This window comes from Arachis ipaensis, chromosome B1 (genome assembly GCF_059453495.1).
Source record: "Arachis ipaensis isolate K30076 ecotype BB chromosome B1, ASM5945349v1, whole genome shotgun sequence".
NCBI classification, from domain to species: domain Eukaryota; kingdom Viridiplantae; phylum Streptophyta; class Magnoliopsida; order Fabales; family Fabaceae; genus Arachis; species Arachis ipaensis.
In genome coordinates, this window is record NC_142436.1 from 53,881,818 (window position 1) to 53,901,066 (window position 19,249).

The following is a 19,249-nucleotide window of genomic DNA, read 5'->3' on the forward strand; positions in this document are numbered from 1 at the left end:
CTCAATATCTCCTAACACCCAATGAATTCCCCATTTCTGATTTACCACTTTCTCTTTACATTCTGCAATTAAATTCATGCAATCACCCCCATCCCTTTTAATTTCAGCAATTTAGCTTCTCGCTCTTTAATTCATGCAATTTTACATTCCGCAATTCTCATCTAAATCTTGATTCCGCTCAACTAGAACATACTTCTAATCCGAATTGCTCACTCAACCAATCCTTGTGGGATTCGACCTCACTCTATTGTGAGTTTTTACTTGACGATAACTGGTGCACTTGCCGGAAGGAATTTTGCCGATCGTGCAATTTCCTAAATCGTAGCATAACAAGTTTATGCGCATCAAGTTTATGGCGCCGTTGCCGGGGATTGGTTTTCGATTGACAATTCTCAAATTGGAAGTTAACTAGATTGAGCAATTTTTCTTTTCTTTTGTTAATAGTTTTTGTTTCAGTTTATTACTGCTAATTTCTGCAAATTTTAATTTGTTTTCTTTGCTTATTCACTTGTTAGCATACTAACCACTAGTTGTTTGTGATATTGCCTCACTATGGAATTTCCACTATCTTTGGATGAGTATTGTTTGAGACTGAGCACATTGCAAAAAAGAAAGGAGTATCCATCATCTTTTGGTCAATCAAAATTCATGAGAAACTCTCCACCACCACAGAATGATTCATGTTATTATGCTCATGGTGGGTGGGAGTATCAGGAACAGGAAACGGGGTACTTCCCAGAGCCACAAAATGGTCCATGTTTTGGTGAATTTGATCACTACTCAAGTTGTGGCTGGGAAGATCAAAACCAAAGAGATTTCACTTATTCACACCCCATTCATCAAGAGACATCACCTCTGAATTATCCAACCTCACCTCCTAGTTTTACATATCCAAATTCTTCATCACTTGAGCATTTCTCAGCACAAAATTCCTTCTCAAATTCATACAATTCATTTCACTATCCACAAGACTCATTCCACTACACACAAGAGTCATACCACTACCAACACTCCAACCAAAGACTCTATCAGCCCACACAAAACACATACTCCCAGCCACCATATCACAGCCAAGATAATCAACCTCATCAACCCAATCCGAACCAATCACTTCATGATCAGTTAACCAGGATAGAAGGAATGCTTGCAACTATGGGCAGAGATGTGGCCGATTTGAAAAGCTTTAAGGAAGAAGTGATATCCAACTTACAAAATCAAGGTGCTGCCATTCAAAAGCTAGAAGCACAAATTGGATATCTATCAAAGCAAATCCCTACCCACAATTCTTCTAGTGATACCATGGCAAACCCAAGGGAGGAATCAGAAGAACAAGAAAGGGAGAAAGTCAATCAAGGGAGATCACACTCCAATGAAACAGAGAGTTGCAAAGAGGAAGGGTTCATTGAACCACAAATTCAGGAAGCTTTTGATGAACAGGATACTCCAACTGTCCAACAACAACCAAGTTCTGAGATCAAGGATGTGAAGGCAGTAGAAACAAGCACCAAAATGAGGATTGTGACCGAGAAACAAAGGACCATATCCATGAAGAAGAGAAGGTCGAAGAACAATCCAACTCCTGAGCCAACAAGCAAGTTCACTCAAGCCAATCACAAGGGAAAGCTTGCTGGAAAGAGGCATTCACAACAAGGGGCACTAACTAGCTCCTTTATCCACTTGAAGTCATTCCTCTTAACAAACTGGAGGAAGAGGAAGAAAGTCAGGAACAACATGTCAAGCTAATGACAGTAAACGAGCGTTTGTTGGGAGGCAATCCAACCAAAGGTAGTTTTTCTTTTTTAGTTATTTCAATAAAAGAGTTAAGTAGATTTATCTGTATTGCAAGGAGCTAAGTTTGGTGTTGCACACCAAAATAATTCAAGGGTGAATGTGAGATTCTAAGTTTGGTGTTCCACCAAAAACTTCATTAAAAGCACATTTCTACCTCAGCATGACTAGTCACTAGCTCCAACCAATCAGGGAAACTACTTAAACAATAGTTTAATTTCTAGTTCATAGTTTCTTTTTCTAGTTCATAGTTATTTTCTTAATAAAAGCACATGAGGTTTTCTGCATATGATCCAAATTGCTGCATATGGCAAGGAACTAAGTTTGGTGTTCACACACCAATCTAAGTTCAGAGGCCTACAAACATACATGCATGCTAACCAATTCTCAAAGTGCTTGGGGAACAAGCAACTTCTAATAGCTTTGTAGGAAGACAATCAATCTCATGGAAGGAATATACATCATCATCAAAGAGAACACCAAGGCTAGGAAGGATGATGAACAACAAAGAAGATGCTAAAAGGTTGTATTGTCACTTAATTGCTTGTACTTTGAATTGCTGATATTGGAAGTTTGCATGCACCCCTGCTTTAAGTTTGAGTCATTGCAGTTTTTGTTTGTCTGTTTGTTTAATTTCCAAATAAGTGATAGTCTAAGTGTCTGGATAAACTTCACTTGCTTAAATGTATGCTTGCCATGCTTGTTCTGTTTCCAAAAATAAAAGAAAAGTTTGAACAAAAGTAACTTAGCTCAATTAGTGACAAATCAAGTAGAATTAAAGTGGTGGTATGCATGCTTGATTGTTTAGTCAGATCACTGGAAATAGAGTGTAGAATTATCAATTTTTGTGTAGAAATTAAAAACTGTCTATGGATCTTGATGAATAAATGTCTTTGGCCATGAAAAAGAAAGAAAAAGAAGAAGAAAAAGCCACTGAAAAAGGGCAACCAAAAAGCAAAAAAATTGAGAAAATAAGCTAGGCACCAATGATTTGAACTTCTGAGACAAATGCCTGTGGTGTTTATGTATTAAGGATATGCTTGGATGAATAGGTTCTGGGGAGTGTTTCAACACTTGGTAACTTGGGTTAACTAACCCGGGATTATCAACCAAAAGTCCATTATCAAGAGCAACCTAAATACAAAACATTTAGTCACACAAAGAGGTGCTGGGCACCAATGTCTCAAGAAGAAATGTGAACTAAAATGCCTGTAGTGGATATGTGTAGTGCACTGATAAGAAAAAGAAAATGCCAAAGGCTTGTGCAACACATGACACTAAGCAAACAAGGAGCAAAGGAGCTCTAAGAAAAAGAAAAGAAAAACAAAGAAGAGAAAAGTGCCAAGGACATAAGAATAACAAGAGGCCATAGCAGTGTTTGATGGATGCAATGAAAAAGTGATAATCTTACTTGATAAGAATGAAAAAGTGATGCTGCAACTTTCTGCATAAAACCCTTCTGATGAACTTCAAGTGCTTACTAATATAGCCAATGTAATTGCTTTCTGTTTCATACTTTCTTCTCAAGTAACTCAGGACTTGCTTAGGGACAAGCAAGTATTAAGTTTGGTGTTGTGATGCCAAGGCATCTTAGGCTAGTTTCACTAGCATTTTTCTGTTATTTTTAGTTGTTTTATGCATTTTCTTGAGCCTTAAGTAATCATTTGGGCCAAATAGTCATGCTTGTCTTAAATCATTCAAACATGAAGATTTTGATGCAAATTCCATGAGTTTTTAGTTATATTCCTTGAATGCTATGAATGAAAGATTTCTCATGAAATTTTGCAAGACTTTGATGCAGTTGTTTGGATGATTTCAGGGAAGAAGAGGCTAGGCAAGGAAGCAACAAAATCAATAAAGGAAGCTTGAATATCACATGTGGAGTTTAAGTTCCAGTTTAAGCTTAAACTGGAGCTTAAACGCCAAAACCATGAGAGCTAAGGAAATGCTGAAAGTGGCGTTTAACCTCCAGTTTAACCTTAAACTGGAAGTTAAACGCCAGAATTAGAAATGCACCAGGGAGCATTTCCACGTTTAAGCTCCAGTTTAACCTTAAACTGGAGCTTAAACGTGTTCGACTATTTTTTCTCCTCCAGGGTTGTTTTCTCATTTCCACGTTTAAGCTTCAATTTAACCTTAAACTGAAGCTTAAACGTGCTCGAGCTTGTGCCTCCAGGGAGTGCCAGCGTTTAAGCTCCAGTTTAAGCTTAAACTGGAGCTTAAACGTGTTATATGGAACAGCTTGACCATGCCTTCTTCAAAAATAAATAACTTGAGCTACAAAACTCCAAATGAGATGATTCAAAATGCATTGGAAAGAAGACATCTAGAGCTTTCCAAGCATATATGGCATGCATGGTGGATACTAAAAATTGAGGAAGAAAACAGCCCCGTAATGTGCATAGAAGAGCATAGTACCAACATGCAATCAGGCCAGCTGACCTCTTCACCTTCCATGGAGTATAACTCGAGTTGTAGAACTCCAAATGATGCGCTTCCAGTTGCATTAGAAAGTAGACATCCAGAGCTTTCCAACGATGTATAGAAGTATGGGGTGGACAATGCAACTGAGCTCCCAAAATTGGCATTTTCGAGCACGTTTAAGTGACTTAAACGTTGGCTTAAACGCTGTCAAACCAACCAGCAACCTTGTCACCTTCAATCAAGCATAACTTGAGCTATAGAGATCCAATTGAGGTGCTTCCAGTTGCGTTAGAAAGCTGACATCCATAGCTTTCCAACGAGGTATAATAGTCTATATTTGGCATCAAATTGGCAAGGTTGACAAGAGAACAAAGTGACAACTCAAGAAAGGGGGATTGAAGGGGAATCCAGCCCCTGAGGGGGGAGTTTTTACACATCGGGGGAGAACTTTGGATCATTTTTCTTTTAGTTTTGTAATTGAATTCAGAGCTATGACTCACTAAACCCCTTTCATTGGGTTAGGGAGCTCTATTGTAATTCAATGAATCAATAATAGTTTTATCTTCTTCTTCAATCTTTTCTCTTGAATTTTGTTAGAAAGCTTCTCGATCTAATTCCATTGGGTAGTTGTCTTGGGAAAGAAACTACCCATAATTGGAATCTTTCGGAACCTTGGGAAAGGAATGGAGGATTCATGCTAGAGAAGCTTTCTCACAGTGAATTGGATTGGGGTTTGGATGGATATTGTGACATGTAATCCTACCAAATTGTGGTTCATGAAACTGTGTGGTATAATCAGTGATCGAGCATCATCTCTTCTTATGAACATTTAAACCAAGAGATTGGGAATTTGTTCGTTTTTAGAGAGAATTGGTGAGCCAAGGGATTGGGATCCAATCATATAAGATTGCCAAGCAAAATTCAATGAATGCATTGGTTGAGGAAGGAATAAAAATGTTTTGATTCGGAGATCTCAATATCTCCTAACACCCAATAAATTCCCCATTTCTGATTTACCACTTTCTCTTTACATTCTGCAATTAAATTCATGCAATCACCCCATCCCTTTTAATTTCAGCAATTTAGCTTCTCGCTCTTTAATTCATGCAATTTTACATTCCGCAATTCTCATCTAAATCTTGATTCCGCTCAACTAGAACATACTTCTAATCCGAATTGCTCACTCAACCAATCCTTGTGGGATTCGACCTCACTCTATTGTGAGTTTTTACTTGACGATAACCGGTGCACTTGCCGGAAGGAATTTTGCCGATCGTGCAATTTCCTAAATCGTAGCATAACAAGTTTATGCGCATCATTGGTGGCATGAAATAGTGTTTTAAGTAGCTTGTTAATCATTTTACATCATTAGCTAAAAAATTAATGAACTACTCTTCATCAAAGACATCAGAGAAATTGTTACAAAGCCAACAAGGGAATATAAAATCTAACTATAACCAATTAATCAGTTAATTAGTTACCTATTGTCCTGAAAAAAAATGGAGACATAAAGCTTAACATACATAAACCTACGGTTCAAGCCTTCTTCTCAAAGGATTGCGGCTTGGATTTGAGTTTAGTTTTGAATTGGGGCATGGACAACAACTTCTCGCCACCCTGCTACCTTTGATATCAGTCACTATGATAAACCACTATTTTATGGTTAATCTTGTGTTAAATTGAGTGGTTTTTATCAAGTCTTTGCACACTTATTCATACAATTTGCATGGTTTTACAAATCCTTCCTAATTTTGTGCTATGATTGAAAACATGCTTCTTTGGCCCTAAATTTGCTAACTTTAATCCTTTCTTATTACCGTTCGATGCCTTGATATGTGTGTTAAGTGATTTCAGGGTTTATAGGGCAGGAATGGCTTAGAGGATGGAAAGGAAGCTTGCAAAAAATGGAAGGAACACAAGAAACTAAGGAGCTGTCCAGCGAGGAACGACGCACGCGCGTATCTAACGCGTGCGCGTGAAAAGCGAATCTGCACAGCAACGCGTGCGCCTACCTGACGCGTACGCGTGACACGTGAAGATGACCATCGACGCGTACGTGTGACTGACGCGTACGCGTGACATGCGCCACGTGTAGAAAGTGCAGAAAATGCTGGGGGCGATTTTGGGCTGAGTTTGGACCCAGTTTTCAGCCCAGAAAACATATATTAGAGGCTGCAAAATGGGGGAATCACATGGAATCATTCATACAACTTTCATTCACATAATTTTAGGTTTTAGATGTAGTTTTTTAGAGAGAGAGGCTCTCTCCTCTCTCTAGGTTTTAGGATTTTAGGTTTAGCTTTTCTTAATTTCATATTTCTACTTTGCTTTAATTTAGTTTTCTTCTACTCTTATTTGTTCTAATCCTTTAGTTTATCTATATTCCCTTGTTGATTATTTTATGTTGCCAATTTAGTTTATGAACTCTTCACGTTAGATTTGATTTTCTATTTAATGCAATTTGAGGTATTTCATATTTATTGCTTCTTCTATTACTTGTTAGTCATTGATGTTTGCAATTGGTTGTTTGAATTTTATATTCCTTGTTAGTTTTCTATGCTTTTATGTTATGTCTTCCAAGTGTTTAATAAAATGCTTGGGAGTATTTTAAGTTAGATTTTTATATTCTTGGCTTTGGTTGAGTAATTGGAGACTCTTGAGTTATCAAACTCCTTTGTTGATTGATAATTGAGAAGTTGCTAGTTGATTTGGATCCCTCTAAAGCTAGTCTTTCCTTAAGAGTTGACTAGGACTTGAGAAATCAAATTGATTCATTCACTTGACTTTCCTTCATAGTTAGAGGTTAACTAAGTGGTTGCAATGGACAATTGATGTCACAATTGATAAGGATAGCTAGGATAGGACTTCTAATTCTCATACCTTGCCAAGAGCTTTATTAATTATTAATTTATTTTTTTGTCATTTTATTTCCTTGTTCCTTATTTCAAAAACCCAAAAGATACTTTTTTCATAACCAATAATAAATACACCTCCCTGTAATTCCTTGAGAGACGACCCGAGTTTTAAATACTTCGGTTTCTTTTTATTGGGTTTGTTACTTGTGACAACCAAATTTTTGTATGAAAGGATTCTTTGTTGGTTTAGAAACTATGCTAGCAACGAGAATTCATTGAGAAATTCTAAACCGTCAAAAATCCATTCATCACATTACCATAGACGTGATTCTAGCAATTTGGCGTGCTTACTCGTCGATTCTACGCGAACACTACTTCTCTGAGACGCAGAGCAAGAACGTTATGAAATGGAGGAATAGAAATGCAAAAATATACGATTTTGCAAGTTAACTCGCAATTCTAACTACCTTGGCAGCAGCACTAATAATTAACCATTAACAAATTAAAATCAATAATAATTAACAAAGTGGAAATCTTTCTCTATAAAGGAGTAAAGAATAAAATTTACATTATTCTCTATGAACTATTTAACTTAATCAAAGTGGCCAACAAAACAAACAAACAAAAAACAATAATCGATTCTATATAAAATAGTTAACTCAGCGAATTATGAAAATTAATTATTCTGTAATTTACATTAAAAATGAAGAAATCAAAGGGGAAAAGTACCAGAATCAATGTGAAAACCAGAAATTGCTGAATCAGCAACAACCAGCGTAGAGAATTGCACCTCAGTGGAAAAGTAGTGAAAAACCTGAAATTCAATAAAATATCAATCAAGCCAGTCCAAACAAATTGAAATTTCAGACTTAAGAATCATAATAGCATGCTTAATTAACTATGAACTAAGACAAATGCTGATAAGAAAATCCTAATTTTAATCTAAATTAACCTAATCAGCAAAAATAAATTTAACTAAATAAAATTACTAAGTAAAAATTAAAATCTAACTAAAATGTAATGAATTAAATCAGAGAACAGCAAAATGGGTTTTTCCAAAAACCTGAAAACTGAAGAATAGAGTAACAAGAAGACAGAGGTGAGGAGGTTGCAGCATGGGGTGGTCGCCGTGTTGCCAGAGCAATAGACCAGCGATTCAATGTGCTATAAGTTAACTCAATCACGATTCAATGCGCTCTTTAAAGTTCAACCACTGACAAAAATCTCAGAAAAAAATTCCTGATTATAACACCATTGCCGGGAAGAAAGGCTTTTCTTTTTATCCCAATGGGAAGTGTACATAGTGGCAGCCGAAAGATTATTTTTAATAAACTTCAAAATTGTTGCAAATTTAAGAGTGCAGTTAAATTCAACATAGTTGGAATTGTTGCCCAAACAGCCATTAAGGGTGTATTTTTGGGTTGAATTTATAATTCAGTTCAAACCCTTTAAGCAAGTCTAAATTACCTACAATATTATACGAATTGCCACTGAAATTCATCATCTGAATAAAAAAGTCAACAGAACCACAAATTGCCACCAAAATTGAAAAGCAACAACAAAAAAAGAGCGAAAAGCTCAAGTAAAGCGTAAAATTTCAGTTATAAAGCTGAAAATTAAAGAAGAAAGAACACAAAAGAATGTTTTTCTTCTCCTTCTCCATTAGACTCCCTCAAAATAGGAAGTAAAAACCCTAGAAATGATGGTTTTATATTCAGAGGCATTAAGCAATGAAAGAAATCTTGTCGAATGTATGCTTATCAAAAATGACGCAAAATCATAATCAAAATGCAAAATAAAAAAGAAAACTCTAAGAAGCAACAATCAAAACCATAAAAAAAAATCAGAAAAAATGAAATAAAATCCCCAAAATTAGAACTATCAAAAAGTCCCAAAAAATTAGAATCAATGCATTCAAAAATTTCAATCCCATAGTAAAATTCAGAATCAATGCATTCAAAAATTTCATTCCCGTACTAAAATTCAGAACATTTCTATACTTAAATTCAGAATCAATGCATTCAGAAATTTCATTCCTATAGTAAAGTTTAGACATTTCTTACCAATACGTAGAGGAGGAGGAGGGGGGTTACAGCTGCGTGTAGCATTGTCAGAGCTCGCGAAGAAGAGGAGGCGAGACAGAGGAAGAAGAGGAAGAAGAAGGAGAAGAGAAGGGAGAGGGGTTTCTTGATGGTGGTGGTTTGGCACAAAACGAGGAGCGCACCGCACCGTCGCCATGGAGAAGATGACCGCGCCGACGCCCGTGGAGGAGAGCACTGCTGTCGTACATGGAGGAGAGCTGCGATCGTGGAGGGTGTGTTGATGTTTGGGATTGCTTAGGAAGGGTAGGGCTAGCTTATGGTAGTGATGAACTGAAGCACATTTCTTCCTTTCCTTTTTTTTTTCCTAAGTTATTTGTTTGGAAAAATAATTGGTGGGAATATAACTAAAAATTTTTCTCTAAAACTTTTAGTTATGAATAATTTTAAGCAATTTTTTATAAATGTTCTTTATCTAATTTTTTTATAACTCTTATAAAATGTTGTATTTTTATTTAAAAATATTGTCTTAAATTTTGTATAATGCAACATTTTTTAAGTGTTGTTTTAAATATCAAAAACAATTATTTTGGTGGGTGGCCAAAAATTTTGTTATCTTTACCTTACTCAAAGGTAACTCATTAAAAATGTTGTCTTTTTCTATCTAAGACAACATTTATTAAATGTTGCTTCGAATAAAGGTTACCTTAGGCCAAAAATATTGTAGTAGAACCAATTTATCCCATAAGAATAATTGTCGAAAATTTTTAAAAAATAAAAATTTATTATAACCAAATTGTCCTATCTAAAATTCTTTAAGAATCAATTTTGGTGTTCCGTCGATTATATTTTATCGGATCAAATTTAGTCATATTGAAAAATAATAGAAAGATGCTGGCGTTGATATAGTCCGACAAAAAAGAGAAGGGTAACCCTTGGTGTTGTTAAGCATGCTGATCTCTTTTGGTGAAAATGTAAATGTAAGTTGAAAGATGCATCATCATTATTAGGATGATGGGTGCACGCCTAATCATTATGTCGTTGTGCTATCCAAATTCTTTTGATGGTTGACTCCGACACAAGAATCTCATGTGTCTCAATTTTGAATTAAACACACATCAATAATCATTGGTTGCTTAAGATTTTGTGTTTGTTTTTTTTAAGGTATTAGATTACATTACTTCTAGCTATTCCTATGTATATATATTAGCTAGCCTCCATCTATGTTTTGTATAACAGAACATATACACACCTGATGAACCCTCACTCGGAGGCACTGTTTTGAATTAATAATAAAGGATGCTGATCATCAAGCAGTTCAAGACATATACATATATACCTCCAAGTAGTGGAGAAGAAGCTAAGCAAATGGAGCAATCTTCACACACATACACAGGTATGATGATGATGAATAGAAATGCGAATATCACTATCTCAGATTATCCTGTTTAAATCAGTCTAATATTCAAAGAAATGTGAAGATTAGCCACCTTTTTAAAAACTGTATGTGGAGACCTTTGATTAGCTATGATTTTTGCTCAGCAAAAATAAAACCATTTAAACGAAAAATTTGATTTTTTTTATAATTTATCCATGGTTAATTTACTTGGCATACCGGTTTTTCTCTCACATTTTTACTGTGATTAATCTTGATAGTTTATTTTGCCGTACTATTTCTGTGGTTAACTTTACTTATTTTTTACATGTTGTCCATGGCCAATATGCACTATTTTACTTGGACAATTTTGCATAATGTTTTTGCAACAATTTCTAGCCATTTATATATTTAACCATGGCTAATTGAATAATTCTTTTTCTTTTGTATGTTTTTCTTCTGTTCCCTACCATACTATATATTATCTTAAGATATTCGGTTCTGCTAAGTAGACAAAATTTGAACAACGTAAACAATGAGCTAAAAATTTGGCCTAATGAAGTTAAAAAAAAAAAAAATACCCCAATCAAATTACCCAACCAAAAAAATCCCATTTAATAATTCAAAAATTTTAACCATCCATTATACCCTAATTTACCAAAGCACCAACTTCTCCTCCAAACTCTCTGCCGTCGCCGCCATCACTTGGTCGTCAACCAGCCCCATTGTGGCCAGTGGAATCCTCCTCACTACTGCTGGTTCGTCAACAAGGACCTTCATCAGTGTCGCTCTCCTTCAGACTGGAAACGAACGGTGCCGCCAGGCTCTTCCTCGCCGTTATGCTTGGCTTGCCACACACCATTACCGGCATCGCTCACCCTTAATGAAAATAACCATCCATTTAAGGATAAAAATAAGCATCCGCATACCTAGTGAATTGATATCCAGCATATTTTAATTGTATATAACTAAACTCAATCCAATCAAATAACCATTCACATAAGAATTAAAATAATCATCCGCATACCTACTAAAATGACCATATTGAACTGACCATTAAAGTAGCTTCACTGAAAGGTTGTGGTGAAAACGACACAACGACTAACATTGTTGCTGCTCCTTTAACGATTCGACAACTACCGACGGCGGCCACCAGTGAGGATGAAAGTTCTTCTCTAGTGACTCAAGTAAAAATCACGTAATCACTAACTCAAGTGACCATTGATGAAGAAAACCACACAATGACTAATACTGTTGCTACTCCTTCAACTGATGAGGATGAAGGATTGGACGAAGAAGAAGAAATGATTAAGAGAATAAAACTGTATAACCTTTGCTGACATCGTAGTTAGAGAATGAAGAGTGGCGCGAAAACAGTGGCAATTGGACCGGCGATGGGTGGGAGGCGCTTGGGCTGAGGACAGGGGGGAGACGCATCCGGCTGACTGGTAGAGGTGGAGGAGTGTCGGATTGAGCGGCAGAGGAAAGAACCGAGATGAACGAGGGTGTAAGTGAAAGAGTAAAAGAGGGTTGAGATGGAATGAGAACATGATGTGGCAGTATATTAAAAAATGTTACGTTACCTAACCTAAATAATTTAAATTAAAAAATTAATTATTCTAATAAATTAAGAATCTAATTTTAATAATTAATTTAACTTTCTTTTAATTGTTGTTCACGTTATTTAACATTTATATTATTTACCTATATTTTCTCTAGAATATTACTCTTTAAATATATGACTTTTAATACAGTACAAAGAGCGCCATAAAAAAATAAAAGAAAATGTATAATATATTAGGCATATTTTGAGTAATTGATTATAATACTTTAAGATAAAAATAGACATAATGGTCCAAAATACCAATTGTTTATATAGACAAGTCAGAAAATATGGTATCAAACTAGTTGAACTTCTCTACGGGATAACAAATAAGATTAACTTTAACATAGTCTAAACCAAATGTAACTAATGATTAAACTAATAGGTTATGTGGTGTACCAAGTCTGATTAAATGCATAATACGTCATAAGAGAAAGTAAGTACTTTAATTACCATCATACTTTGATAGTAAAAATTGTAAAAAATTGTCATCTAAATTCTTAACCTGTTGAAATTGTTTCTCTAAATCTGTAATATGTTCTTGAGATGTCACTGCCAAAGCCTTTACCGTTTGGAATTCCAAAAATATGGTTACACTTTCCAAAACTTTCGAGAAATATAACATTGCATGCTAAAACCACGCACATGCCTTCCTTATTCAAAATCATAGATTTTTCCAATTGTATAATTTGAATGAACCAATACTTTTAAAAAAGGAACGGTAGCGCGTGTTTGATTTTGAGGTAATTAAGACTTAACTATCTTTGCCATGCACATCATAAATTAGTAAGAGTTTAAAAATAATTTAATAAAAGGTTGTGACGTATATATATATCTTTGTCTGCTGTAGAAAAATTTGATGGTATATTTACTAGCATATAATTGCCTATAATAATTTAGCCCTATTTTATAAGCTGCAAAAAAAAGAAAGAAAAGAGAATATCATCAATAGCTGTGAGATTTTCTGTTAATTAGCTTGAGTGACTGATATTCCAATATACATATTCTTAATTTATTAGGTGCACGTACATATATGAAAATTGAATCCTTGCAAAGACCCGCTTACAGTTCAATTTGAAAAATGCATACCATAAGAAATTTGCAATTGTGGCTATTTCAGGTACAAATGATCAGTGCATATTAATTTAATTTCTACGATAATAATATTTGCAAATGAAAATTAAGCTGTATTGAACAAATAAAATCGTATTTAATAACACTCATCTCAGAACGCAGCTCGTTATGTTCCACCAACATCATTCACTCACTGTATGTATAGTAAATAAAGCTCATCATCTATAATACAAGTACAAATTATTTACTATATATAGGCTTAACTCTGGCAATTGATGAATTGCCTAAATTATATTGGTGAAAAAATACATACAGGAATAATATATATATATATAATATTTGCATTCTTCTGTACAGCCCAATACTTTGGTCTGATCTTTTTCATAATATTTTCAACATTAAACTGTAATTTCCTATAATTTCTTTTCTTTTTTATCTCTGGTAGTTATTATACTATATATATATATATATATATATATATATATATATATATATATATATATATATATATTATAAAATATTTCATGACGATGACTTCCAGAGATCAATCTGAGAACTTGATGTGGAAGTTGAAGCAGCATATTCCTGATGAGAAATTTGAGGCCTCCTTGATGATGATGAAGATGACGATCCATTTGCCAGCATAGCAATCTGTTGAGCCACATGGAGAATTGAAGCATCAGAATAACTGTTTATTACTTCTTTGGAAACATTATTATTATTGTTGTGGCCATCGTCATCATTATCATCATGACCATGACTCATGAGCTGCGACGCAACGAATTTATCGAGAACTCGCCAATCGGTTACTTGATCAAGATGATAATTGCTGTTGGAATTTTGTTGTTGCAATAGCTGATGATGATGATCTTGTTGTTGCAAGAAGGGGCTAATTCCACCATTAGGGCTTTCAAGCTGAGGAAGTTGGAGGAAGTTGTTGTTATTATCAGCAGCGTCGTCGTGACGTGGCATGTTCATGTTGTTGTATTGCATAAGTTGATGGAATTCCGGTTTGCAGGGTAATTGTAACTGGTGGTAGTTGTATGAAGAAGCATAATGGTTGTTGTTAATTATTGGTGGCTTTATTGGGGATGAGGATTCAAGATCTTGCATGAAGGGAACTTGTTCATCGTACCAAGAACATGGTGAATCATAGTCTCCAATTTTCCTCACTGTTGCCATTTTCTTCTTGAACACTCTACATACAACCCACCCTTCTTCCTGTTGCAGTTAACCCTAACTTTGTTAGGAAATTAGTGCAAAAAACAATTCATCCTCAATAATGAGTAAAATTTATTATTTTTGGCTAGTAATTATTTAATAATATTTAAAAATATCAACTAAAAATGTATTATTAAATTACTAGATAAAATGTATTAGGCTGATGATTAAAAATACTAAAAAAAATTACATTTTGCTAACTTTTAAATTTTTCTCTTAAGAAAGTCTAACATGCTTGTTGCATTACAAATTTATAATCATGGATTTAGCTAAAACATTTTTTAGGAAAATATTTAAGAGAATAATCATAGAATTTTTTTTTATTTATTTAATATATTAGAAAGAGAATTTTTTTCAATAACTTTTAGTATTTTCTTTAAAGAACCTACCTATGAATTTCCTATGCACTACTATGCACTATGGACATTTGGGTATTGGGATATCTTTAGCTTTCTAAAACAATGTAAGTTTTATTGATTTTATAAAGGGTTAGAGTTAGTTGATGAGATATACGGTTAGCATAGTTTGTTTAAAGATCCTTTTCTTTCTTGGACAAGCTTCAGCTGCTACTCCACATTGCTATAGCTAAATCAATAGAGTTTTACATTCTCTCAATTCAATACTTCTCTCACTTGCTTTCTGTCTTTCTTTATGCATTGCTTATTATGAGTTCATCTCTCTCTCTCATTTAATATTGATGTATTAATATAATAATTTTTTTTTCAATTATGTAATCACATTTTGTTTTTGATAATATGTAAGTGAAGACATGTGTAAAAATTTTTTATATTAAGAGTGAATCAAATTATATATATATATAATGAAATATGATAATTAATTAGAAAGTAATAATTATATAAAGAAAATTACCGGAGCAGTTCCATTTTCATTGGTTTCAAGGCGATACTCATGCATGATCCAGTCAGACTTGTGGCCATTAGGAGCTCTTCCTTTGTAGAAGACAAGAGTCTTTCTCATTCCAATAAGGCAATGCTGCTTTGAGTATATTGCTTTATCTCTTCCCGTGGCTTTCCAAAACCCTGCTTTTGTTGCCCTATTCGTTCTTGTTCCTGTTGGGTACTTCTTATCTTTATGACTGAAGAAATACCAGTCATTTTCTTCATCGCTTCCTATTTTGCATAGTTCTGCAGTATCTTCAAAACACCTATCAAATCTCACTTCATATTCTCCCTATATACTATCATTTCTATGATGATGATTGCGACACGCTAAGTTACGCTACTTTTTACTGTGTTTAATTTCAGCAAAAACACGTGAATATATAATGCCATATCTAATATATACTTTGGAAAAGTCTAGGGGCAGCAACTTTGTTAAATTCTGACCAGTATGTAACCAACAAAAAAAAGTGAGGAATTGGATAAAATCTCATACCAATCTCACATCATTAAAACCATCAATAATGGCTATTTGATGGCTACAAATTACAAAAGTTGCTGCCCCTAACATTCATATTTGTGAAATAATACATGTAATCTCGTGAGAGAATCACTACTGTAGATTTAACCATTTAAGTTTTAGGAAAAATTATTTGATTATATAATATTAGAATTTTTATAACCTAAAAATTTAGAATTGATTTTTCTTGATTTTGACAAAAAAGAATAAAAAAAATATATGCCAAAAATTTACACAAACTTAAAATAAATTTTTGTATGAGAAGATATATCAAATATATAATTATTCATGTGTTTTCTCCAACTATCTATAATCTTTTGGAGGAGTGATTCTATCACAAGATAACGTGCTTTAACCATCCTTATGTTTGTTTCAAGTGTGTAAAGCTAATTAAAATCCAACCCCATTAACAAGGCTCTCATAATTATATATATACCTTGAAGATCCCATGGCTCAATTTTATAGAGATCAACATCTTTGATGACATCTAGATCAATCTTTTTGGATGCTACCTTTTTCCTAAGGTAGTAGTCAACTAATTCTTCATCAGTCGGATGAAAACGAAAGCCTGGAGGTACGTGGGAGAAGGTGTTCATGTCGCCCCCAAAACAACCAAAAACCTGTATTATTAATAGGGAAGACAACAACAAAAAACGAAAACAACATCACTTTTCATGTAAAAATTTTTAGCAAATCTTTTTTCAAGTATATGGAATGAATAATGATGCTATATATATGCATTTGCATTAAGGACATTAAGTTACTCTAGAAATGATGTCAACAGTAATCTATGCATGCTTTAAAAGTTAAAGATCAGAGTTAATTATCTTCAAAGCAACATTATGTAAGAATAAATTCATATTATTGGTACAAAAAGGATACAAAATGGTCCAAGCCTAAAACAAAGGAGCATATTTAATGCAGATTGTGTTTATTTTGATAATTAAAGAGCAAAGAGAGAGAGAAGCAAGAGTCGTAGTTTTTCATCTCTTAGACACTACGTATACGCGTTACACAGTTGCTTCGTTTCAATATACATCTAATGAACCTCATATATAAAGCAATGAGATTGATAATAAGGAATCAATTATGTTAATAAATAGTGCACGATTAATGGAAAGTCATGTCAAGCATATACATCATTCGAGTAATAAGAAGGCAGTACATCTGTTAACCAAAAAACTAAATACATATAAGAATGTTATCACACATCCCCTTTATATTTACTTTTTTTTTTTTTTATTTGGGAGTATACTATATCGTAAAAATTTACGGACAGTTATTTTCACTTAAAATTAATAGTTAATAATTATTAAATAATTTAATATATTTAATTAAATTATCATTTAACAATTTTTAATTATCAATTTTACATAAAAACAATTATATGCAAATTTTTACCATAACTTATTCATATACAATTATAATTAGTTGAAAGGAATAAACAAAATTGGCAGCTATATATAGCTGTTTCTTTTACCTGTGATTTGTGTTATTGAACTACTTTTTTTCAAAAATTTAAATTAATTAAAAAATAATATAAATAATTATATTTCTAACCATTTGCATAGATTAGAACTTTAAATTTGCAATCAATCAACTTGATTATACATACACAATCTACCCCAAATAACCTCATCATATTATATTGTACTATATGATACAGTTAAGATTATAAAAAGTTACACATATATTTTCTCTTTTATATATCTACTCTCTCCTAAAATTATTTGTTTTAAAGGTTTAAATTAATAAAAATATATAAATAATTATATTTTTAAAACACTCGTATATACAACTCTAAATGTACATACCATAACTTGGATCCACTGGATCCATGAAATGATAAAGAAGGAACAAAGAAACTAATTAAAAAGGCCCCTTACTATATATATAAACATAAAACACCAACATAAAGCTATATATACTACTTAATTGGTTATATATATATATAACTTTACGTTACAAAAAATTTTACTCAATTATCAAGAGAAAAATAAAATGTTGCTCGTTTAATTCTTGCTTAAAGGAAAAGAGAAATAGAAGTACGTTGTAACACACTATGGAGAAGGCACACTGCTTTTCAGAATGCAATTATGGAAGCTGAATGATGTTGTAGGATATGTATGATATAGCACTAAAACATGTTACTTTATTTCATAGCCTCTTTAGGTTGTAGAGCACTCAAAGTGAGTCACATTTATTCACATAATAATTGTGTAAATAAATAGCACAAAATATATACCAAGCAAGCACATAAGGCAAACACTTTCAGCTTGTTCTGTTCCAAATTAAAGATTATTTGAGAAAAATATATATACATCAATTGCAGAAGAAAAAAGACGTGTCTGAAGAAGGATATCATGAAAATATCATAGTTGTTAGGTACAAAACCAAATTCCGAAAAAAAAAAAAAGGAAAACAAGAAAAATTAAAATAAGAGGGAGAGAGAGAGAGAGAAAGAGAGAGCATGTGATTTGGAGTTTAGTGATATAAACTCCGACCAACTGAAACACTGAGAGATCAAATTAAAGTGTGGTCAAAGATTTTTATGCAGGTGACATCAAGCATTAATTGACTAAGAGAAGGTTCTTTCTGTCTTTTAGTTGTCTTTCATATTAATTATTTTGGACTTTTGTTAATTAATAGCCTTGACTTGTTATTTAATTTTTATTCATCGATCCACACCATCTTCAAACTCTAGTGATGATCGATCTAGAAAAACATTCACATGACACTAGCTAATACATATAACAATTGTAATAAAAATAGTAAAAAAAAAAAAAAAAACTAGATAGATGTAGAGAATTAACAACACTTGAGAGAAGAACCTTGAACCTTGATCTATGTTGCTCCTTCCCCAAATAGAATCCGGTAGCGATCTAAGTAAACACGCACTAAAACTTGGTTTTGATGGGAAGTTATTGATAATTGTTGAAAGGCTTTTTTGTAGTGACACTACAATTTGTGGAATGGAAAGAGAAGCAGACAAGAAAACAGCACTGAAAGAAAGGTAATTAAGCGAACAAAAGAACAGAGAGACAATAAGAAAAGTAGTAGTAGTTTTTGTTATGAATATGAATCCTCGGGAATTGAACTTGAGAAAGAGAGTAGTGAAGATCAGATCCCGAGGATTTTGGTGAAAAAGAAAAAAAAAAGTGAAAAAGGTTTGAAGAAGGGAGAAGATGAGAGAATAGGAAGCAAAAGGAACAATAAGGAGATGAAAACTATATATAGCAAGGTATTATGATAAGATGAGAGGTAACCCTAATAAAATAAAAGTTAATAAAATATATATGAGTTATGCTACTTAAACACTAAAATCAGTCACCAAAGTCAGCCACTAATATAAAATATATATTAGAATATAAATACATATTTAAAATAAATTAAACTACACATGTATTTATACACAAATACATTAATGATTAATTTTAGTAGCTGATTTTAG

The 19,249-nt window shown here is 33.3% G+C and overlaps 1 protein-coding gene across 3 annotated transcripts; it reads right to left on the minus strand.

Moving 5' to 3' along the window:
- Positions 1-13,665: 13,665 nt before the first annotated feature.
- LOC107606832 (NAC domain-containing protein 7) lies at positions 13,666-18,979 on the minus strand. 3 transcript variants are annotated; one of them, XM_016308849.3, is made up of 4 exons: positions 18,637-18,979; positions 16,235-16,418; positions 15,250-15,524; positions 13,666-14,379 (listed from the first exon to the last, which is right to left on the minus strand). In XM_016308849.3, exons 2-4 carry the CDS (start codon positions 16,392-16,394, stop codon positions 13,681-13,683), a joined length of 1,134 nt encoding a protein of 377 aa, XP_016164335.1. In that variant the 5' UTR covers positions 16,395-16,418; positions 18,637-18,979; the 3' UTR covers positions 13,666-13,680. The 3 variants fall into 3 exon arrangements, with proteins under 3 accessions (XP_016164335.1, XP_020976897.1, XP_020976902.1); XM_021121238.2 differs by having other exon boundaries at positions 15,250-15,533; XM_021121243.2 differs by having other exon boundaries at positions 15,250-15,533; positions 18,630-18,979.
- Positions 18,980-19,249: the final 270 nt, after the last annotated feature.